Below are 23805 nucleotides of genomic sequence, written 5' to 3' on the forward strand. Positions count from 1 at the left end.
TGGCCTCGCTTAGCCCTTACATGGTGTAGGTGATTGCATTGGTATATATTCGTCGCATCTCTCCCGTTAGGGTGTCCGTCGCTGGGCTCGCCCGAACGCGCTATCGCTTTGGGAGCGATGCTCTGTTCGGGCTGTCCGGCTTCGCTTTGGCGACGGACTATGATGCTCAGTCTCGCGTCGCGTTGCCCGTTCGGTGCGTGCAGTTGGGCCTGCTGATCCGAGCCTCTTGTCCTCCTTGCGGGACAGAGCTTTCGGCGGCTGACGGTCACGTGTCCCGGCCGGGCACGCCCGGCACAGTATCCACGCGAAGCTTTCCTATCTCCTTTCTCCCTCATATCCCCACTTTGAGGGTGTGCTCATTCCACTTGCGTTGACTCATCATCTCTGTCTACCCTCACCTCACAGGGCTTCTGCTTCCAGGAGGAGCCATCTTATTCAACATCATTCATAGCATGATATACTTGTAGTATAACAACTGACAAACCACTTTGTGACGTCACATACCAGTTCAAGTCCGAGTCTTATGCTAACTAATAAGCCTAAGTTACCTTAGAGCTTGGGATTTACGCACCTTATAGCAGCTTTATTGGAGTATTTATCACAGCGTAGGGTTTCAGAGCCATCCTCTCTAATTAGAATGACCAGTGGGGGATAATGGTCATTCTAATTAGAGAGGATATGCGGAATCCACAGGTGGACCCATAACAACGGAGAGGGTGATGTCACGGTTCGGGTCGGGCCGCCGGGCCACGGGGCCGCGTGGGGCCGATCAGGCCCACTTGGGCCTGCACGACCGCCATACTCCTCAATGCTCCCCCATTCTTCTAACCCCTTCCCTTCACCCCTGCGGCCCTACGCAGTGCCCATCCGATCCGCCCTGGGACCTGGCGTCCACGATCCATCCCTAATATCTTAGCGTATAACAACCGTACTTACAAGATGTAGTTGCTAGGCTAATATTGTCTATTATCCGGGCTAAAACCCATCTCTTGTGCTCTTCAGACCCTCTCAAAGTCGGACCACTCGACGCCCCGATATGGCCCAAGCCCGACGTTGACAAACGTAATATTAAATAGTAGTGCACCTTTAAGACATTCACATAACAATGCCTTATAGATTATTTATGAAATTTCCCTTTTAAGTAGTAAGACCTTACCTTTAGGACCTTCAACTTAACTAAGCAATTCCTAATTTTGTGCAGTTTGTGTTCGGGGTTCAAGTGGCAGGAAATGGCTAACGGATTCAGATATTCTCATTGATATCAGTTGTAATTGGATGTTGTTGTAAACTGATAGTTGAGATGGGGTGTGAGATTCTTGAGAGGAGCAATATGGCTCAACTCTCCCTAACTTGACTTAACTTGACTTAACTTAACTTAACCTAACTTGAGTTAACCTAACCTGACGTTCATCTTAACCTGATGATATGTGAAGTGTGATAAAACCTGACTGATGTGACAATGGTAGTAGTCACAACTAGGGGGGCTAATCTATTAATCTAGAGTTTTACAGGCCTCCTTATATATACTACTCTCCAAATGATTACATAATCCGTGACAATGTGACCTCATGTGCTGATCCGGTTCTAGAATATTCCAGTTCAGGCTTCTGGAAGGTTCTAATATAGGTCCTGGGTCCTACTTGCCAAATATAGACATGTCATGATGTTATGGTTCAGTTCAGAGTCTAGACCAGGCCCTGGCCTAGAGCAGGCCTAGGCCTTGTGGTCGGGTGCATATAGATTTGATTCCAAGATTTCCAATGTTTATTCTGAAATTCTTCATATGTTGCATAGCTATAAATGAATTTATAGGGTCCATATATTAGTATTCATATAGTGATCATATTGATGGCCCCGGAGGCAGTACTAGTGTCCACAAAACACCTGACCTATGAATTGTGATATGCTGTAATTTAAATCTAGCTGCTGTAAAGGGCATGCAAGCTCCAAAACATATGATTACTGGGCTCACAAAATCACCATAAATCAAAAGAAAAACTTTGGTCCAAAATTTCGAAAAGGTGGCAGACCCTTGATCAAAATCGGACAGTAATACTTGTACTTAAAGTGTTTGACTAATTGTTGATACTTGATTGTTTTTGTTGTTTACACTTCAGGTTGTTTGGCTTGAATTTATAATATACAAGACCTAGCTGACACACCGGGGTTTCTGCCCAAAAATGGGCCCCAAAGTAGGATTTATTTCTGATTAACAATAGACAAAAAAGATGAATATTTCAATGACTTGGAAAGATAACAAAGAAAACTCTAGGAAAGTAGACTTGATTTGTATGGAATTAGGGCATATATGAAGTTATCAGATTGGACATAACTCAAAGCCAATATCAGCTGACAATTTTGCGGCCACAAGTTGTAGCAAATAAATGCACCAAATATGCCACAAGATATAAGACCATATATATCAAAAATCAGGGACAGCACCGAAGTGTACCTGATATGTTTGAAATAATTGACAAATTGCCATTATATATGACTAATCACCTCAGTATATGATAAATTGGGGTAATAATGAAGTGACACTATTTTTTAATAAATATTTGGGCTCCAATGAGGTGCACTTGCTATCTACAAAACATGGTCAGGAAAGAGGGTAGTTACAATATATGCTATATTTGATATCTAATACAGAACTTAATTTCTTGTAAATCAGATACAATTCTTGGAACTTTTATTGCATATTAATTGGAGCAGGAAAAAAGGTTATTGTTTTGGACCACTATTTCTTATATATGAAGCAAGGTAATTTGTACACCCTCAATCAAACTATGTTGTCATAAATGTGACGTGGTGACGGCAGACACGCGGAAGATCTTCCTCGATTTTCACACGAACCTTGACTTTTCCTTCCATGGCCACATCGCCGACCCCGGCGGGTGTGCTCCCGAAGGTCAAGCAGGAGAGTAGCGAGCCCCGCTTACAGACGCCCCCCTTGCCAAATTCAGCCTCAATCCCGCCCACCCATCTTTCATCGCTGTCTCCAGGGTCGGCGCCAGCAACGGAGGAACAGTATCCCGACTACGCTTCACTCAAGACGGCATTTGAGAGAGAAAGGGCGAGCGCAAAGGAATGGAGGACTGTGAGTTCCGTACGCACTGGCGATCTCTCATTGTGCCTGACTCGGGCGAAGACTTTGGAGCGGCGGTTCCTCGAGCTACGGACACGGGAGGGGGCATTGGCCGATAGAGAGGCTTCGTTGGATATAGCGACGGCGCAGTTCCAGGCGCGTATGCCTCTCTGTCTTGGTTCGTATATTGACACCATGCTAGTCTTCGTTGCAGGAGGCACAGGCGCATAATCAAGCTTTGAGGCAGCAAATCGATGTGCTACAGCAGAGTCACGAAGGACTTCAAGCGGTGTGTCGTATATGCCATTCCGGGGTGGCCGGGCGCTAACTGGTGTTAGGCGTTAGTACACAGCAACGAGGAGGCGCAGGCGTCGACGACGGCGTTGCATGAAGTGCTACGAGAGCAACAGGGCCTGCAGAAGGTGAGTTTTAGACTCATCGATGGAAATTTCCTTTCTCAAGAGCGACGTTTAGGCTTTCCATGACGTGCAGACAAGTGCAGCAGCCGAAATCGAACTGCGGGACAAACAGCTGCTCGAAATGGAGGGCCAGATGGACATGGTTGCGACGACGTCTGCGAAGGCTGAGCGTGGCCGGAACAAACAGGTCAATGGATTGAATGAAGTGGGTCTGGACTCCATTTTTCAAGCACCTAAGAGCTGATGTGATACCAGAAATTGGCGACGGCGGAAGAATCTATCCAAGATCTCAAAAACACTATTGAAGCCCATGTCGCGGAGATAACGGTGCTGAAGGAGAGGCTGGTCACTGCAGAAGTGAGTGCATCTCGTAGTTTTCTTCCTATCTCTCACTCCTCTAGTCTCGATCCAATCCTGAGAGCCGAATCAAAGAGCTCAGGGACACGATAAAAAGTCTTATTGAGTCGAACACTGAGCTCGAGGGCGTCATCGAATCGTTGAAGGCAAGTAAGGAGCACGACTTGGCCGTTCAACAACAAGCGCTTGCGATGATAAGCCGAGCGAGAGCACTGGAGGTACGTGTATCATTACAGAAGTGTTTTCGATCTAAACACTTGTCAAAGTCTGGAGAGGTTTTAGAGATTCAACGTCACCGACGCAGACGGTCGTCATCCCCTCCGAGTCAACGGTCGCGTTCACGATCGCGCAGCTTGTTGTCCCCGAGTTTGAAGCGCAGGAGATATCTCTCGCCTCCTCGGCATGACGCTGGTGGCGGTCCTCTTTTCGCCCCAGACGATCCGGAGCCGATATCGGCGCAACGGACTGCCTGCAACTTTTACATGGCGCAGTTCAAGATCCCGTTCAAGTCGCGTCCTGATCATTTTCTCAGAGGTGGATGCGTTGAGCGGTTTCACAACATTCGCCGCTTGTTGGATACGGTATGTGTGTCAATTGGTTAAGCCGAAAGACTCTAACCTGTGTAGGATGCGTTTAGTTCAAGGTTCGACGCCCTTCTCACGATCAAAGCAGTGCACCCACCTATCATCTAGAAAAACGCTCTGCTTGCCCGATCGCACCGTTTGGTGTGGACAGGACCATTTTCATGCTCTCGTATATGCCCCAACGCTCGAGTATAGCAGCAGCGGACCATCGCGTTGGCGTCCTCATACACATCTGAGCGACCTGGTCAATACGGAGGTCAATTTGTTCGTGAGCGAAAAGAGCGCGGTGTATTTTGCGGGGATCTATCGGGTGAAGCGGCTCGACGGCGTGCCAGGGTATGTTCCCGGAAGCTGGTTGAAGGAGGTCGCGGGCGACATCGTGAGTCTGAACCACCCTGTTTCGTGGGATTGATATTTCTGGGTAGTCCTGGAATGCGATGTACGAAGCCATGAACTTGCGGTCAGCGCTCGGGGATCTATATGACGATCCCGTGAGGCGCAATTCGCTTATTCGAGAGGCGTATCCACTTGCTGACGCGCACGGCTGGCCCAGCCCGAGGGTCGACTGTTTTGGCCTGCAGTTCCTCCAGTTTGACATGGAGGTGCAAAAGACGTTGCGGTCCAAGTTTGTGCAAAGGGGCAACGGAGCACGTGCGTCCGGGAATGAAAGATTCATCTGATAGTTTTTGCGGAAGGGTGCGTTGATTTGGATGTACTCTATTTAAGTTGTGTGAATTGAAATGCAGGCTATATCCGGATTCCCGTGAGTCTCCGCACTCCAGGGATAGTATGTGCCGCCGGGAAGGGCTGACATGCTGACCGGATCGAGGGCGGCGTCGAAGACAGCAATTGGCAGGGTTAGGAAGAGTCAAAAACGTCGTCGATGTCCCAGGGTGGTTCCAAGCAAGCTTCGGAGACAGGCCGTCCAGTGCGCAGCGTGTCTGTCAAGACCGTGTCGATCGGACAGCGAATTGTGGTCGCGACAGCCTGGGGACATGCACCTGAGACGCAAACTGCCAACGAGAGGAAGGACCGAGAACGCTCCGAGAGTACATGCGGTAGAGCAATGGGACACTCGCCCGTCGATATGGCGCATGCACAATCGCACAAAGGAAGCTCTCTGTCCGAACGGAGGATTAGCCGAAATTAATTATCAGTAAGCCGGATAAGGCGTGGGAGTCCCCGGATTTCGATTTGGTGTGTGTCACTGATTGATTAGGCCGCCATCAACTGCTCAATGGGCCTTTCCTTGACAACGACGACCGCGATATGTCATTTGGTTTACATATTCACGCCACAGCGAGAGGCTGGTATGTATCGTCAGAAGCGAAGGAACAAGGATTCAGCCTCCCGAGCCCTCGCAGGGCGACAGCAGACAGACTCCCGAGGTGGCCCCGGCATTGAACGTCGTTTTTACCTGCCGTTTGGGGTCGGCCGCCGAGAAGGCTCCTCAAAGCTCAAGCAGTGGGGACAAGTGTATCCTTGGGTGATCTCATGATGTATGTCGCTGGCCCTGCCTACGTATCAGCCACAACTTTGTTTCAAAGCGGATACACCTTGAAGTCCTTCAAGTTGCCTTGCGCTCGCTGGCGCAAAAACACGATGTCTCGGTATGGTGCGACAGACGCCAAGGTTGCCGGAAGGCGTCGCCGATTGCTCCCGACCACACGCATATCTCATCACAATTCGGAAGTCGTTTCCGTCTTTCCCAGTTAATTATGCGGTAATAATTACAATTTAAATAATTTCAATTAGAATTGAAACAAAGCAATCGCAGTTATGACTGAATCTTTTCCACAGAGACCGCGTCCTCCTTTTGCCTTGCATCCGCGGAGCCGGTTTCCGGACATGAAAGCTTCAATTCCTGACAGGAGTTTAATGCGATAGATGAGCGCCAGCTCTGGCGTTCTCCGTATGGTCATTGCTTCCCCCACATTGTGCTGCTGACAGATAATAGGAAACGGAAGATTTTTTGGAGGCCCAAGGCGTTTTGTACACGAGGACGATAACCACGTCGACTTCCTAGGTAGAGTGGTGGGCAATGCTAAGGCTACATTCGAATAGTGAGACTAGAAGCGTATGCATAGAACGGAAGGGTGTGTAGCATATTTTCAAAGTGGGGGCGGAGGTACCATAGCAGTAGGCAATGAGCAGGCAATAAAGTAGACGAAACTAGAAAGCAATGTGCCAGACAAAAGAGAAAAACATGCAGGATGCGCGAGGTTGATATTGAAGATGGATGACGGTCGACGAGACGGCTGATACAGATATGGTACATTTTAGTGCATTCTATGCAATAGGGTTAACTGATGGTGGATGGAAGCAGCTTGGGGGCATACCGAATTCGAGAACAATCAGAAAAATCAGTGGGTATGTCAGTGGAGCCCCCACCCGGCACCGACCGTGCCCGTCATCGTCGAGCGAAAGCCTGACTCGCGGGCTGCCGCAAAACCAAGCTCTGGCCCAAGGCCGAGGTCGATATCGAGGTCAGGGACAGGCAAATGCATGGCTGGACCAATGCTAGGGCTGCCAAACGCTTGCGGGGGATAGCAGAAGCGGTAGGTCGCGGTGAATAGCACCGACGCTGCGCTGTCATCCTTGACGATCTCTTGGAAGATCGTGAAGCGAGTGGGGTCTGGCACAAAGGGGTCAGCGACTGTCGAACCAGCGGAAACAGAGGAGAGACTGACCTGGACTATCGACAATGACGTTCCAGTAGCGCGGGACAATTTTGGCACTGTAATAATACAGCCCAGCAGCAAAGACATCTCCAGACTCTGGCGCATCGGCCAGGAGCTCGAGCGGGACGGTCTCAGCATGTAGTACAAGACCAGCTGATTCAGAAAGGACGGAGAATCTAGCATGAGCCGAAAGTGGGGCGGGAGAAGTAAACGTGCTGAGAGGATTGATTTGGGAAATGCGGCGTGGATAAGGTGAGGCATGGAAAGAGGATTGCGCATCAGGCAATGCAAGAGAAGCTGTCGATGGGACCGCAAGGTGACTGGGGACGATGTCGATATACATCGTCGTATGGGGAGCGGTAGCTTGGTCAAGGAAAGAACAAGGGCTTGGGGTAGGCGAACCCAAGGAGCTTCCTGCATCGGAGCCTGGCGAAGGCGGTGGCTCACGGAATGGGGAAAGCAAATGCAGGACTGGATAGGGAGGACGTTAGCGCCGCTAGGAAAGAGCGCGACCTGGGCTTACGCTTCTTGCCGCCACAGGACTCGCGAAGCTGTTGTAAGCGGCTGCCGACTTGTTTAGGGGTACGGTGCTTGCCGGTCTTGCGCAAAATATAATCCGAAATAAACCGATTGCGGCGGGGGAAACGCCCAAGCATTCGTGTTTCTCGAGAGTCGTCGGGGACATACCGCTCGAGGCCTGATATCGAGTAGATAGTAAGCCATCGATTTATAGGGAAGGGAAAAAAAGAGCCTCGCCTTCTAATAAGGCCGACTCGAGGTCGAGCGGCCACACGGTCTCTCCACCGCGGGCTGTCTTCCAGGTTTTGCGAACACGGAGGACGGAGCGGAGGACATCACCGGTTTGAGTATTTTGTAGGGCAGACCACGCCTCACGCTCGTTGTCGGTTTTGTTCGGCAGCTGTGGGGAGGTAGGCGAGGCAGAGCGTGAGCCAGCGTACGAGGAGCCGGAGGAAGAGGAGAGAGTCGATAAGGAGGATGTCGAGTCCGGGGGCGACAGCGAGTGGGAGAGGGAAACGGGAGAGGTCGGAGCGGAGATGGCCATCCCATTGTGGGAGCTGGTGGAGGCGTGCCAGTACAACTGCGACATGGAATTCGCTGCTTGAGGCTGGGTAGAACGGCGAGGGCTCACTTTGGGGACAGTCAGAGGGAGTGTCACGACCATACCTCCTTATATAACCGGCCTCGACTTTGATGTAACCCCAATTACGGATTACAGATCTGGCATCTCGAAACGCCCGCCGTGGGAAAGAATGGCTGTCCCGCCCCTTTGGCGCTTCATCTGGCCGAATGTGGAACAAAGACGCGGTGGAAAATAACTAGCGCTAGCTCGCCTGCAGGCTCCAGACACAGATGGCCGTGTATGCGGTGGACACTGGACAGCGCTTCTGCGGTACCAAGCCCCACATACAATCAGCATTAACGTCCCGAGAAGTTTTCGAAGTTTAGCGAGCCGAAGAACGAAGTATGTTGTGTGACTTTCCCGCAATCATGCAGAATATGCGTGTGTAATGTCGGTGGGGGATGCCTACTTTGGACGAGATGCCCGGCGAATCCTCGTCCAGAGGGCCGTAAGAGGGAGAAAGAAGCCCAGTTTTGGCATTAATTCGACAGTAGAAGCGACCGCGACAGCATCATAGCCGGATCCGTTTATGGTAATATTTTGATACGGGGCGACGTGCCGAGGCGTTTGGATCACGGCAATACCGGTCCGCTCCCGCGCCCACCGTTCCGGATGACGGCATTCATTATGCGTGCGAGTCTGAGAGCCAAAAGAAGCCGAGTTATCGCAGGGCCCCGACGAATGGGCGCGGCTGGAGACTTGACTGGGAATGACGCTGGTAGACGATCGGATGATCAACTGAATCATGGATGGAATCTGGCTGAACACGCATGCTACCCTCTCGGGATGACCTTGCGTCCGTTTTGTTCAATGGTGAGTCAAAGATTGTCGGGATTGAGGAACCATCGATGACTATGGCATGACGAGGCGGGGACTTGAAGGCAATAGCGTTTTGAGTCTTGACACAGTTTGCCGCAGGCAGTGCGTGACGATTGATTCAGAAGACAAATGTGTGGAGGCCGGTCCCGGCCGGGAGTCCGGCTCGGAGGGATTGCCAAATCGGGAACAAGGACAAGGCATAGCCAAGTGGTTGACCTTGTGGTGTCGATGGAGCTTGTGTGCACGATGAAGGTTGAATGAATAACACAGGATTTCAGCCATCGGCCGGGGCTGGTGAGGGCCCTTGTTGCGATGACTTTGGGGGGTGGAGAGCATCAGTGGTTTGGCATGGATCCATTGCGGGTGTCGTGCTGAGATCTGAGCCTCGGTGGAAAGACGGGGAGAAGGAAAGTCAATCTTTGACATTGGCTGTTCCGGCCCCTTCCGGGGAGATGTTGACTGCTAAACTAGCTTGTCAGCGGACCGTGTGGCGGCGATACGGAGGACAAACGTACAGCGCGTGGTACCATCTACTGCAATTTTTCATGCACCATAATAGAGAGGAGATATGACACACCGGAGGCCGTCTCCACAGGCTCCCGTTCTTCCTGCCTAGCGCTAGCAGCCTGATTCGTCCAGATGAGTCATAATGACTGGAAAAATTCCAGGACGAACAATAACGAAGAGAAGAGGTTCTGGGCAGTTCTCCGTTCCGTCCCATTGGAGATTTAATTCTGATAGGCGCTCAGTCATCATCGCTCATCTAAGGCAAAAATAGTTGTGGAAGAACCCGTGGAGAACACGCCGCTGGGAAGCTAGACGGCCCGGACGGAGCGGCAGGGAGGGACGGAGGCAATAGGCGGCTGCCAAAGCTGTCGAAGGGTTGCGAAGATCGCAGTGCAGGATCTTCCTCGTTGCAGACAGAGGGTGTCGGTGGGTGACGTGGCAGCGCAGGGCCCACATCCTGGGAGCAATCAATAAGAAACCCCCACAGAAAGACAACAGTGGCCCGCGTATACCTGCGTACATCCTATTTTCTGTAGTCATTGGACTCTGGCGAAGGGCAGTATGACCGTTTCCGGAGAGGGACGCATACGCATCAGACACTCGTGTGATCGTAGCGGATTTGATCGACAGTGACTCACCCGATTCACACGGGGTTGGCCAAAAACGGCTGCAACGCCTCTACAATGAGGACCAAGCGCCACGCCACAGCAACGTTTACTTCGAAGCGCCCAGGCTCCTTGGCCCACGAATACAAACTTGCAACCACACGCCACACGGCGTTTACACTCAATTCCACGTCGGGCACAATCACTCGTTCATCAATGAGTTTCGGGTTAAGAGATTGAAGGCAGCCGCGGGATCGTCGTACTGCCGATTGGTGTCCACGCTGTGCGCAGGCTCAACAAAATAAAACTACGTGCAAAGCAATGAAGCCCCGTAATCACCGCCAATGTCTACTGCTATAGGCCGCGGTGATTGGCTGGCTTGCCGGAACTTTTCGACGGATCGGTCCGTGCATCTTCAGGCATCAGTAATAATTTTTCTAGGGAAGATTTCATTTGCGACCGGTCCACCTGTAGCGATGACTCTGGTAATGATTGTGCAGATGCGTTAAATCAAGTCAAATACGACCACTATTGAAAGATCAATTGAGAAAGAAGGACGAAACGAATCACGAATAACTCACCCTGGAACGAGTGCTCTTTCACCGCCAGCTTTCCATCCCAAACTTGCTTCCGGACCTGGACATTTACCTTCTCCTCCTCGAAATCATTCCGGGCATCGAGATCTGGATGCCACAGTTCGTGCACCGTTATCTCCGTGCCTACGCGAAACTGCGCTCCGTGGACAGATGATGCAGGAAATATCACCGGGAGATCATAAGAGCGTGTCGCGTTGCGATTGACAATGGCAAGGCGGACCTATCCTCAGTTAAGAACGTGAAGCCGCAAATGCACTGTGAGCGTACCTGCTTTCCGTCTTCGGACAAGACCCCGCTGACGTCGATCCATTTCGTCAATTTCAACGAGCTTGGGCTGTGCCCTGCGAGCTTGGCGATGAACGCGGGCTCTGTGGGGCCGCTATAATAGTCATCATCCGTCTCTGTGGTGCTGTGGATCGAAAGAGATGTCCCCTGCATCCAATTGGCGAAGAGGTGGAGTGAGTAATACGACGTCTATTATGTCTTCATCAAGAAAGGGCTGACGAAGAACAAGACACAAACCTGCTTGAAGAGGCTTGTCGGGGAGGTTATTATCTATCGGTGATTAGTCAAGGGCCATACTAGCGGATCCCATCGACCCACGGGCGAAAGGACATTGACACTCTGAGCGATACACGCGAACTTGACAACGTCTGCTTTTCGAATGAAGACGTTGAGCCATGAAGCGACAGCTATATATATTAATTAATCAGCGTCAAACACAAATACAGAGCGTCAATTCACCAAGAGCGTCGCTGAAATTGTAATGCATCTCCGCGCCTTTCTCACCGGGCGCTAAAGGCGGTATTAGCATCTTATTCTCTCATTCCAACAGCGTAGTACCCCGAATCGGATCCCTATGAAGATTTTCGACTCGATGGCTCTTGAGAGATAAAGTGCATACCAGACGTTCCACTCATCATAACAACTAATCCCAATGTCAATGTCATGCTGGCATGGAAGGAATGCATATATTTACGCACACTGTAATTTCCTTGTCTAACCCGTGCTCGATTAAGGCGAGGTCGATGAGGGATTTCGATATTTCGATGCCCTTTTCAGCTGCAACGGCTTGTGGGTTAAATAAGTCAACATGTAGCACAGAACAGGGTCGAAATGACACACGTCCCATGACTGTGGCTTCGTGGTTGTTACTGGGGGTGTAAACTGAGCGGAGTGCCATGAGATTGAATGAATGAAGCCGGTTGGAAAACCCACGATGAATAGAATGGTAGTCCACCACGGGCGCCAACGTCTTCAACGTTATCCAATCCCAACTAGAGAATCCGGTTTCTGTTCTGGGTGAATAATAGCGACAGAAGGTCGGATAGATTGGTAAGCTCACCTCCGCAGCTAATTATCTGGATGGTCGGGTCGAGCAATCGCATGGCTTTCGCCCATTGAAATGCCCTCTTGGCGTAATCCTCTGCGGACATCTGTCCGACTTGCCACGGACCCCAGACCTCATTACCCAACGACCAATATTTCACACGGTATGGCTCTGCGTGGCCGTTTGCACGTCGGAGATTGGCGAAATGGGTAGTGGCAGAGCTAGGAAAGGTTAAAGCAAAAAGCGGAGTACTTCGAGCTGCGCACCTATTGCAATATTCAAGCCAAGCCAGAGCGTCTTCAAGGGTCCCAGTCCCCATGTTGAGGCAGATGTACGGCTCGGCCCCGAGCTCCTTGCACCACGCCATGAACTCGTCCGTGCCAAACTGGTTTGACTCCTCTGTGAGCCATGCGAGCTCGGGGCGCCGTGGTCGAAGATGCTTTGGGCCAATCCCATCTTGCCAGCGGTATGTGCTGACGAAGTTCCTGCATCGCAATGAAGACAGAACGAGAATGTGAAGCGGTCTTGACGCACCCACCAGGGTACCGGACGACAGGCACCTTCAATTCCTTCAATGCAGCTAGAACGTCTTTTCGGAAGCCCTTCTCGTCGACTAGAGCGCTGTTGTCTGGGTCGTAGATACCGCCGTAGATGCATCGTCCCATATGCTCTGTGAAGCCGGAGTAGATTCGCGGGTCGACCGGCGCGATTTTACGAGCGGGGTCAACGTGAATGGAGGGGTCAGGCATGCCTGTATCGATGGTATCGATGCTGGTGAGAGCGCGCGGGAGGGAAAGAGAGACGCGTTCAGTCTCATGACTGACAAGGAGGAGGAAAAAGTGACGTGAGAAGCGTCACTGATGGATGACGTGGTTTCTTTCGTACCAACACGTAGGCTCGAATTTGGTTGTTCTGACGGCCCGATCTTCAGGAAATGCTCAGGTGTGAACGAGACTTGATTCGCATATCCCTCATTTTCATCTTCTTACACAGTTCCTCCATCCACCGTCACAACCACCGACTCACTCAGGCTGACACATCAGTGACAGTTTTGTGCTCAACGCGGAAGCTCATCGGAGAAGCCATATCCAAGCCATATCACTATTCAGTCCCAAGAACTGTCCGGGAAACTGAATTCCGCGCGGTCCGTTGCAGCCGCCCTGTGTGGCACGCGACCCATTGACGTACACCTCCCGCCCCACGCGTCGCGCCGGCCGCATACAAAAAGAAAAGAAATCGCATGGACTTCCAGGCACTGGCACACGCTCTCTTCGCCATCCCGATACCATGCCCCTCTCTCCGAAGATATATACCTGGCTTTGTGGCCTGTTTGCTAGCTTGGGAAGCATCATCTTTGGGTGAGTGGCCAGTTTGAAGCTACAATGTACTGAAATTTGTAGATATGACCTTGGCGTTATCGCAGGAGTAACCCCTGCACCGGACTTCCAGAGAATCATGGGCTCGCGATGGGAGAACACCAATTTACAAGGCTTGGTCGTCAGTATCTTTGGTGTGTTCCCTATTCTTATCGGGTCTTCGGCCACTCTTTAGCTATGATAGTCCTTGGATGTTTCTTTGGCATGATCCCCGTTGCATATGTAGCCGACCGCTTCGGAAGGAGGCACACCATCCAACTCGGGGCGTTGGTTTACATGTGCGTGTCTCCTTCATCCTCAGTTACAATGTTTCATCTGGGAACCAGGCTCGGAGGGGCGCTCCAGACTGGTGCTCACAACATGGACATGATGCTGGCCGGCCGTTTTTTTGCGGGGTTTGGTGTCGGTATCATGTCTGACCTCGCGCCGTTATATCAAGCCGAAATTGCGCATCCGAGTATACGAGGAAGATTGACGACGCTGCAGCAGGTGGGCGTTTACCGTGTCTTCAGTGCCTCTGAATCACACTGTTTGTCCTCTAGTTCATGCTAGGAATTGGAGCATTTGTTGCTTCTTGGGTGGTGGGTTATTCGTCAAACTGAGATGTATATGCTGACCTGAGCGTTCAGACATACGGCTGCTCGGCGCGGCTTAAGGGTCTTCCAGCAGAATGGCGTATTCCCCTGGGTGTCCAGGCTTGTATTGTTTCCTCCTGAATCGGTTGCAACTCACAGATTTGCAGATAATTCCTGCCATCCCACTGTTCTCCTTCATTCTTCTCCTTCCGGAATCGTACGTGCTCAACTTCTGTTTCTCCCAGTGTTGAAAACTTACCCACAGCCCCCGCTGGCTCGCTGAAAATGGACGCTCTGCCGAGGCTCAGGCAACTCTCGCTCGCTTACATGCCAACAACGATCTCACTGACCCCTTTGTCCTGGCACAAATGAAAGATATCGACGCGGACATTGCGCGGTCGAAGGACATTGGCGCCGCCACCTGGGGCGAACTCTTCACTGAACGCAGTAACTTCCGGAGAGTGGCATTGGGATATATCCTCCAGTTTTCCGTGCAGATGACCGGCGTCAGTGCAATTCAGTATTATTCGACAACCGTGCGTAGCTCTTCGACGCGATCTCACATTGGAATTCATTTTTCCCAAATCAATTGTTAGATTTTCAAGACGGTCAGCTTCTCTTTCTGTTCAAGTTCTGAATAATTTGGTTGAGGAGTCTAGATGGGGTTTTCATCCACGCGCATCCTCCTCTTTCAGTCTATCAACAGTGTTATTGCGCTACTCGGTGAGGCAGCCTGCGTTATCTGGATTGACGCAACAGGGAGGAGGAAACCTATGATCGTCGGCAATATCGCCTCTGGTTTGTGATTGTTGATGTTCTTTCGACTGTCTGACCACCATTCAGGTTTGTCATTTGTTGTCGGCTCTATCCTCATGGCTCGTTGGCCGGGAACCGTCAACAAGTGTGTTCTAGACTAGGTTCCCGTTACTAACAGGACTGACTGCCTGATAGCAATGCGGTTTGTTGTTTACATTAATTGAAAATTACGACTGATATGGGACTGCCTATATTCTAGGCCCACTACATCTTTATTTGTACGTCTTCGTCCCATCTTTTGATGATTCTTAACTCAACCCTATAGTGACGTTCGTCTGCCATGTCTCTCATATCGTTTTTGCTACTCATAAAACCCACTAGCACATGGGTTTTCAATTTCTTTTTCAGCGCATGTATCGGCCCACTATCGTGGGCATATCCGGCTGAGATATAGTGCGTCGCCTCCGTGCCGTCTTCGTAACTATGTCTGATCTGCCACAGCTCGACGAGGACCCGTGCAAAAGCTACAGCAATAACTAGCTCAGGATCATGGATCTCCAACTTGTAGCTCGCATCTGCCTGAAGTTTTCTTGCCCTTGAATAACATTTTACAGTTTCATTGCCCAGGTGACCTCACCAGCATTTAACACCATCGGTTGGAAATACTGTTCGTCGCACTCTGGTTTTTCCTTTCTCTCTTAGTTAACATACCATAGACCTTGTCTTTGCCATTTGTGGACACACGAAGTATGTGATCGACTTGGGTGGTTTTGTTCAGCTAATGGCAATCCATCCCAGTGCACTATTCATCTGGGCATTTTACCCCGAGACGACTGGCCGTCGACTCGAAGAGATGGACGCCCTCTTCCAGAACGCGCCTTTGTTCATCCCGGGAACACCGTACACCAAGGTCGGCGACCGATTGGCTGCAGAGCGTGAGCTTCGACAGGGTGTGTCTGCTTCTCGCGCGACGACGCCAGGCTCAATGGTAAACATATTCATAGGTACATTCCGCCCCGGAGATCTTACGGAACACGGCAATGTTGAGGGCGACGTTGATGTGGAGGCGGGGAAGGAGAGCACGGAGAAGATCGAGTGAAATACATCCGTGATGTGCGAAAACAGTTTCATGCAACCGTTCACTCCGGACATGAGGTAACCAGGCATCTACCAGATTCAGTCTTTCTTTGGCGTCGCTTTGGAAGGTACCTTGAAGTGCCATTGAGCGGCGATTGAGGATGGTGGGACACGCCCGTCGCCCACAGCGCGCCAAACAGTTGGCCAGGGCAAGGGACGAAAGGTCAACGTGATATACACATTCAAAAGAGCCGACGCGCAGGCGGCGATTCGGGGGTGATGATTTGCGTTGCCTGCGAGTGCGATTTAGCCACTCAAGACGACCAGGTTCGCGGGCGAAGCATATATTACTTAGCTGAAAGACAAGGTCAGCAACCTACGGAAACGGCGCATAGGGCTCGGGGAGCGGATCGACATTTGAAGTGTGGGTTGTGCATTAATATTCGTCATGTCAAAGGCAGGTACTACCCGTCTACGGGATGACAGAGTAGATGACAGCAGAGATTTCCACTGACAGCGTGTCAAGACGCTTATTTCCTGGGGGAACCTCAAATTCACGCAGCACGCATATAAAGGGCGTCGACTGCGTGCTTGGAACGGTGGCACTCTGCGAATACACCATGCCCTCTCTTCGCGCGCTCACCTCTCTGCTCCTGCGTACGTCCGAAACTAGTTCGAACTTTCCCAATGCTGACTCTTCTTCTTGTAGTGGCCTGCTCAGCTCTCGGCGCGCTGCCCCCGCCCCCCCCACCTCCACCCTCTCCACCACCGTTCGGCATCGTCCCCCCGTCTCGGCAGGGGACTCCGCATCCCTTTGCGACGGGTACCGTTCCCAACACAAACGCCATCGCCATCGCACAGACCGTGCCGAAGGTCCATCAAAAGAGCGGCCCGAGTGCCGCTGCGGTGCCGAACGCGCAGGGCATCGTGCCGCCGACGGTGGTCACGGCCATGGACGGGAAGGTGATGAACCCGAACACAACTGTGGCGGCAGTGGCTGGGTCGACTATCGACGCGGCCGGCATTGCGAAGCGCGACGCAACGAAGGACTTCACGAAGCTGTTTGACGGCCTCCCCGCGGACCAGCACGACGGCGCTATCGAGGGCACAGCATACCTGACCTACACGCTTGTTCCGAACAGCACCTACAATGTCGCCGCTTGCCTAGCGTGGTGCGAGACTGTTGACGGATGCGGTACGTCGGGCCGCCCAGCCGAATGATAGATGTATTGATTGATGATTCAGTATTTGTCAACCTCTTCTACGAGTTCAATAACTTCCTACTGGACTTTGTATTCTCGGAGAAATCGAACCTCAAGTGCGCGGCCTACGGAGATATTCACAATGCCACCGAAAAGACGAACTTCGGCGGCCAGCCGTCGTATCCCCAGGTGTGCTCGTTTGCTTCTGGTCCAGCCGCATTAATGACTAATTCGTATAGGTTGGAAATGAGACTGTACCCCTCACATTTATCACACAGAGCAGCGGCTATGCCGCAAACGCGCTTGTCAACCCGGCCACTCCGGACGGTTATGAATTCGTGTTCGGGCCGACAAACGGGGCAAATAACGCACCAGGCGTATGTTCCTCATACAATCCACTGCGACGATAGCTGATCCCAAGTTTGCAGTACATGGGCTTCGCCTTCATCGATCGGTATGATGTCACCGCATGTGCACAGCTCTGCAACGGCCGCGGCGTGGATCCCGTCGGCGGAGGATGTTCTTACTTCAACATCTGGCGTGCTCTCGTCGACGGCGTGCCGACGACATATACTTGTGCCATGGTAAGGCAAATCCTCGGCCGAACCTATTCTCATATTCACCGGTTATAAATAGTATTACCTCGCAAGCAATGCCTCGACGGCCGTTAACACCGGCCAGGGCTCGCTCGCCGTGACATTCTCCCGCGGATACGCACGTAAGAACCTTGTCATCGACGGCGGCTTCGAGGGCTTCGCGGCCTGTGCCGCGACGTCATTCTGCTTCGCGCAGTCGTACGTGAACTGGATCGGCAGCTCCTTCGTCAACGGCACGGTCGGCCATCAGGACACGACTGTCTTCCGCTTCGCGCCGTACGCGCACTTCGGCGTCGGGTCGGCCCTCTTCGGCGCGGCGGCCGGCGATGATGCGCATGCCGGCGTGCTGACCCCGGCGCGCCGGTTGTGCACGCAGCCCGGCGCCAAGTACATCATTCAGAATTTCTTCATCAGCTCGTTCTCCGGCTCGGCCCTCGAAGCGCACGCAAAGGTAGATGTGCTGTGGAACGGAAAACGCGTCGGCGGCACGAGCGGCTTCGTGCAGGACTACACGTTTTTCCAGAGCGACATCGTGGTCGGCACGGGCAGCGACGCCTTGTCCTTCGTTGGGGGAGCAGCACCGGCCTGGACCTTCCTGGATGATGTGAAGGTGTTTAAGGTTTAAGGTCTAATAATGGCATACAAATACTACTTTTTATCCAGTACTTAGACAATTTATTTTGGGACATTTAGCTGAACTCTGGGTTTGTAGTTCCTTATGTGGTTTAAATGTCTGTGTCTAATGAGAGTTGAGACTACAAGTACTTAGCCTTGGGAACATCAGAGATTAATAATAATAAACTATACTTAGCAGGGCCAAGCAATCAGATGGGCTGATGGCATCTGTGAGAAATGGTTCACAATATACTGTAGTATTTTCAGTGATCGCCCTAGGTTCCCTATTTTAGAGGACAAAGTTATGGGAAAAGTACTTTGCAAGGGAAGCCATGTTAGTCCACATTGTTATGATTATTGGTTATTACAAAACTGCTTGTTCAAGTAAGGCCTTAACTTTCTTAGCCCCTCCCTAGGGAGATCACCAAGTATTTTACCCTGTTGATGAGCTGAGAAATGGAGGACATCTAGAAATTTATCAAAGGGGCTAAATAATGTCTAGCAGGAGAGGATCCAAAGAGTGAATAATGGTAAGCAAATACAAAGGGAGCTGACCTAGTAGGGGAGGATCCAAAGAGAGGAAACTCTAAGCATCCACCTGCTAGGTAGCTGAACTATATACTGCGCTCTTGACATGCCAAGATTGTATCTCCGAGTCTTGAGGGCATGTTCTGACACAATTTTTTCCCCTTTCATTCTTGTCTCTTCCAGTCAATTTAAATGCTCACTCATAGATCCGGTAAATATACAAGTAATTATAAATTCCACAAAGGAACTGTCACGGATAAGACCCGGCCCGTCCGCTCCGGCGCTGGTGTCGGGCCACCGCGGGCCTGCAACACGCAGCACGTGACGACGGGGAACATGTGCCCCAGTAGGAGGAATGCACACGTGGGAAGCACGTGACCGAGAACGACGTGTCGAGCCGTTGCCAAGCCCAACTCGACACCAGGGGACTGGGGAGGAGTGCTAGGAGGTTAGGAGTAGCACCTGACCTGTAAGGGATGTACGATCGTCCCCTCTGCGGCCAGGAACGGGGGCGAGGAGAAGCAGGATATATAATGTGCGATAGCGTACCATGTACTCTATCACTTAGATCGTATCACCGACTCATCAGGCCCGACACGACCTAATTCGAACCTTCGACCACCAACAGCAGCAAGGGACCGAGTTAACGGGCCCTTTCAGTCTTGATCTACCCCGCTCGCCGTACTTGCGGGCCTGACGATCTGTCTGTTCTGTTCCGGGTGCGTGTTCTTAGGAGAAGACCTTGCACGGCCTGACCCGCAGTCTGACAGTTTGATCATTGCTCCGTGCAGTATGCCTGCGCCATGTCGCAGGCCAGGTCCCAGGGGGATCGCCAGGCAGAGGCAGTGATGCAGTTGATGGAGGCGGTGATGCGAGCACCACAGTCAGAATCGGGGCGATTCAGGGCCGAAAGGGGGTTCCCCTGACATCACCCCCTTTGAATGTGGCGTCCCAATGCATAGACCAGAAAGGGATCATGACAAAGGTTGCGGAGGCGATATGCCATGGTTTGCCAGGGTACCTACAATATAACTGTGCGATTTTGTCCGGGGCGAAGATGCGGTCGAAGCAGACCCATTGGTTGTGCGACGCATCATGGCCTTTCCACCTGACAAAGTAGTTTAGCCGCCTATACCTGATCCTAGCATCCAAGATCTCTTCTACTTCTCATTCCAGGACTCTGTCCTCGGGGTCTGGAGGGAGCTGGTTGTAGCCGGGGCATCCATTGAAGGGGTCGTCTTGAGTGAGCTCAAGCTTGACAATAGGGAAGACTGGGTGGAGCTTTGAGTCGAGTGGAGGGAGGTCGAGCTTGTAGGGACCTTTGCTAATCTCCGCGACTGCCTTGAAAGGTCCGAGGCGGTGGTGGGAAAACTTTTCCCAGGGACGAGTCATCCTAATATCAGAGGAATCCAGCCAAACACGGTTGCCAACCTTAAACTCCGGAGACGGAGTGTGTCTCCGGTTGTAGTAGTCCTTGTACTCCTCTTTGGCCTTAGTGAGCGTGGCCTTGGCTTCAGCAACACTAGTGGTAATCCAGTTGCGGAGCTCGTTTACAGTCTCCATAGCAGAACAGACTCCGGGTTCGAAGCCCATGCGTGGGAGTCATCCTGTGTCCATCACAAAGGGGACTTGCTGCGTGGAGGAGTGACTATGGTTGTTCTAGGCCAACTCCATGGCTGGAATCAGCTCATCCTAGTCGTCCGGCTGATAGTTGTTGAAGATCTGCAGGTACTGCTCCAATTCCTGATTGACATGATTTGGTTCCCCAAAGTTGATCTAAAAAGTATTTTACTCATTTCGAATGTCACACGTTGATGAGCTTGTAAATGGAGCACATCTAGAAACTGATCAAATAGAGCAAATATTATGATTTGAATGCTCTAAATACTTGAGGACATTCCAGACTTATAGCAGGATTAGATGAGTCTAGATAGGTCTAGAGAGCTGGCAGAAAGGCTAAGAATACTAGTTCTAGACCGCTCTAGCAGCACAGCCACAGAACTCGGGCCTAGACCTGAACCAGAACCATTGGTTGTGGGAATAGAACATCCCAATATAGAAGATTGATTGTCTAGAATATTCTAGAATGCACAGCCACAATGACTCCAACTGAGTCATACTGACTCCAACTGAGTCATAGTGCTTCTTTTGTCACATCATTGGTTTAATTGTCACATTACATAATTAATTTCTGAGTAGTATATAAGGAGCTTGATTGTAGTAGATAGATGAAAGAATCCCACCCCACCTATTACCATATTTGGCAAGGAAGCAAGGCAGCTAGGTCACAAGTGTGACAACCAGGTAACCAGGAAGCAAGGCAGCAGTCAAGTTAGGTTAAGTTAGGTTAAGCAAGTGCAAGTGCAAGAACAAGGAAGCAAGGGATCTTGTTTATAGGAAACAAGTGGCCAGGAAGCAAGTTTGTTTGCATATTTGAGTTAGTATCTTCTGTCAAGAACAGATACATTCTCTTGTTCATTTTGTGAAGCACTTTGGAGGTTGAGCTTGATTGTTCCTTCTTCTGTGTTTCATAACAACAGTACAAAAGTGATCTGTAGAAAGTTCTCAATAAGCAGATTCTTTTGCTATATTTGGATATTCTGAATCCGTTAGTTGTTTCCTGCAACTCGAATCCCCGAACACACACATACACAAACAAATAGTGGATTAGTAGATTAATAGGGTTGAGGTCTTGATTGAACTCCTCTATTAGTTCACTTTATCAGTGTATTAACGTCACACTGCCGCTATCATACAATTGTCTTTTCGCATGTCACACGAATTTGAGCAAAATCACGGCCTAAAATGGTAATTCTTGACATTTCCAGGCGCCTTCCGGTGCCAAGAGTTGCCTAATCAGGCAATTATACGAATTCAAATTTTCGTATGCGATGTCACACGTAAATGCCATTTGAATTGAGTAAAATACTACAGTAGTTTTTATATAAATTTTCTTTTTTTACTGAAAACTAATGCTAAACTGGCTGAATTTTTTTTTCTTTCTAAATATAAAAACTTGTACTTTTCAAATCAACTTTTGGAAGCTAAATTCACAGTAAACTCTGGAGTGTGCACACTTCGGAGTTTAATGTGATTTTTTCTCCTAAAAGTTGATACAAAAAGTACTACTTTTTGCACAAAAATCATTTTTACCAGAAACAAATGGTTTCTGCAAAGGGAAACCAGTTTGTATCAAATTTTCCCTTTGCGGAAACTATTTGTCTTCTGTAAAAATATTTTTTGCACAAAAATTAGTCATTTTTGAATCAACTTTTGGGAGGCAAAATCATGGTAAACTCCGGAGTGGGCCTAGTCCTCTTATCACATCACTTTGCCCCCTTCCCCCTTGGGTTACTTGGCTCCTGCCTGTCTTGTACCAATGGTTATTAGCCTATAGTCACATCTTACTGTGACCTCTGACGTCTAGGTGTGACCGTAACCGTGACAGTCACAGCCTTATTCGTGACATCAGAAGATTATAGCAGTTACAGAGGTACATGATGTGGGTTTTTTGTGGGTTTAGAGAGTTCATTGGGCAAAGAGGACATCGCCATTTCAAAAGGGGGCACCTGTAGTAGGGTAGATCAGTAGCACGTGACCATCGATATGTTACCCTGAGCCACCACCTCTGTCCGCCCGACCCACTCCAGTAGGCAGCAGTAGCCACATAGGCCCTAAAGGGCATGAGCGCTAATACTTCTATACATCTGATTTCTCTCTAAATACCTATTATAGCTAATTTCTCTCTCTCTCTCTCTCACACACACTCTCTTCATGAACCTTTCATTTATGAGAACAGTGTTGTATTTTTTAAATAGATGTTAGTATTGTAAGTCTGGAACAAAGTGATTTTCTACGCTTGATCTCTGCCCTCGCGTAATTTCGAGAGTCGTGACGTCGCCGTTACGTGACGCGAGCCCTCTTGCGGCTGACGTCCATCTATCGCCGTGGCCGTGAAGCGCGACGACGCTGCGCCTGCCGCTGCCGTGCGGCGTGTGCAGACGGTGACGGCTGCAGTGGAGTCGACTGTCGATGGTGCGAGATGGGTGGATGTCATGCAGTGGGCAGATGGGTTGATGCCGGCAGCCGGGTGGCTGGGCTGGGCACGTCAGGCTCCACACGAATGCGAAAAACAACACGCGAAGGTGCGGCGTCGCCGGGTGCTCTCCTGTTGGCTTTACATCAAGGGGGTGTCACGTGTCAAAAAGTGACAACCGGGATGGTCGGTCGGTCCCCCCTCCGGACCCTTAAAAATTTTTTTTGGTAGAAACTTTTTTGGCTGAAATGGTAAGTCAAAATTGTCTTAAGATGGGTTACAAGTACTGTTTGGTGCACTATACATCCATAATTAAGTATCAACAATCTCACAAGTGGTTATTTTTCAGTATCTCATCATTAGATGGAACATTGTGACAAATCAGACCATATGGGGATGGATATCTGTACTCTGGAGTGAGATTTGTAAGACAATGACTATATCAGGACTTTGTCTACAAGATATATATATAGCTAGAAGTCTATATTTCTATTAATGTTCTTGGAAATTCAGAGGACTGACTGAGTTTGATGCTATCAGAACACATGACTGTGTGAATTACCTTCCTAATATGGTAATGTCACATCACAGTCACGGTCGGTGGGTCCCCTGGAAGGGCTTAAACAAAAAGTCCAACATATGTTCCGTTATTTTTTTTCTGATACCCCCTTGCTTTACATAACGGGAGACGATGGCACACTGTGGATTGCTCGGGCACCGTCCCCGAGTCCTGCCCGTCCAACCCGCCCCCGTTACCGCCCCCGTTACCGCCCTCGGTCGCCGGGTCCGGGCCCGGGTCGACAGGGGCGATCGTACGATGTTGGCAATTCGCGCATCTTCTCTGCGCGCCCCATCAGGATGATCAGCCCTGTCGACCTAGACGAACGCTTGCCGAGGCGCGACCCGATGTGTTTCGGACT

General features: G+C 50.6%; 5 protein-coding genes across 5 annotated transcripts; 3 read left to right on the forward strand and 2 right to left on the reverse strand.

Moving 5' to 3' along the window:
* Positions 1–2857: 2857 nt before the first annotated feature.
* On the forward strand, positions 2858–5125 carry MIND_00649700 (uncharacterized protein; the record flags this gene model as incomplete). Its single annotated transcript, XM_037363227.1, has 11 exons — positions 2858–3097; positions 3149–3263; positions 3322–3374; positions 3424–3507; positions 3560–3709; positions 3760–3861; positions 3906–4079; positions 4128–4442; positions 4488–4504; positions 4554–4824; positions 4871–5125. The coding sequence occupies exons 1-11, from the start codon at positions 2870–2872 to the stop codon at positions 5123–5125; spliced, it is 1764 nt and encodes a 587-aa protein (XP_037221148.1). The 5' UTR covers positions 2858–2869.
* A 1370-nt stretch (positions 5126–6495) lies between these two features.
* On the reverse strand, positions 6496–8234 carry MIND_00649800 (TEA domain-containing protein; the record flags this gene model as incomplete). The annotated part of the gene is made up of 6 exons (XM_037363228.1): positions 6496–6734; positions 6785–6885; positions 7029–7080; positions 7136–7597; positions 7650–7823; positions 7883–8234. 6 exons carry the CDS (start codon positions 8232–8234, stop codon positions 6496–6498), a joined length of 1380 nt encoding a protein of 459 aa, XP_037221149.1.
* Positions 8235–10703: 2469 nt separating this feature from the next.
* MIND_00649900 (Glycoside hydrolase family 51 protein) lies at positions 10704–12873 on the reverse strand (the record flags this gene model as incomplete). Its single annotated transcript, XM_037363229.1, has 13 exons — positions 10704–10726; positions 10780–11014; positions 11062–11268; positions 11317–11349; positions 11398–11486; positions 11539–11589; positions 11638–11651; positions 11699–11722; positions 11778–11865; positions 11920–12087; positions 12140–12345; positions 12391–12609; positions 12659–12873. 13 exons carry the CDS (start codon positions 12871–12873, stop codon positions 10704–10706), a joined length of 1572 nt encoding a protein of 523 aa, XP_037221150.1.
* A 538-nt stretch (positions 12874–13411) lies between these two features.
* MIND_00650000 (MFS domain-containing protein) lies at positions 13412–15930 on the forward strand (the record flags this gene model as incomplete). The annotated part of the gene is made up of 16 exons (XM_037363230.1): positions 13412–13482; positions 13525–13634; positions 13685–13778; positions 13827–13989; positions 14043–14081; positions 14130–14204; positions 14243–14292; positions 14341–14611; positions 14672–14683; positions 14735–14873; positions 14919–14976; positions 15213–15284; positions 15333–15395; positions 15446–15498; positions 15548–15781; positions 15836–15930. 16 exons carry the CDS (start codon positions 13412–13414, stop codon positions 15928–15930), a joined length of 1599 nt encoding a protein of 532 aa, XP_037221151.1.
* A 598-nt stretch (positions 15931–16528) lies between these two features.
* Positions 16529–18331, forward strand: MIND_00650100 (uncharacterized protein; the record flags this gene model as incomplete). Its single annotated transcript, XM_037363231.1, has 6 exons — positions 16529–16565; positions 16618–17103; positions 17154–17299; positions 17350–17487; positions 17539–17694; positions 17747–18331. The coding sequence occupies 6 exons, from the start codon at positions 16529–16531 to the stop codon at positions 18329–18331; spliced, it is 1548 nt and encodes a 515-aa protein (XP_037221152.1).
* Between the last annotated feature and the right edge of the window lie 5474 nt (positions 18332–23805).

Source organism: Mycena indigotica (assembly GCF_014461135.1).
Source record: "Mycena indigotica strain 171206Taipei chromosome Unknown Mind.scaff0005, whole genome shotgun sequence".
NCBI lineage: Eukaryota > Fungi > Basidiomycota > Agaricomycetes > Agaricales > Mycenaceae > Mycena > Mycena indigotica.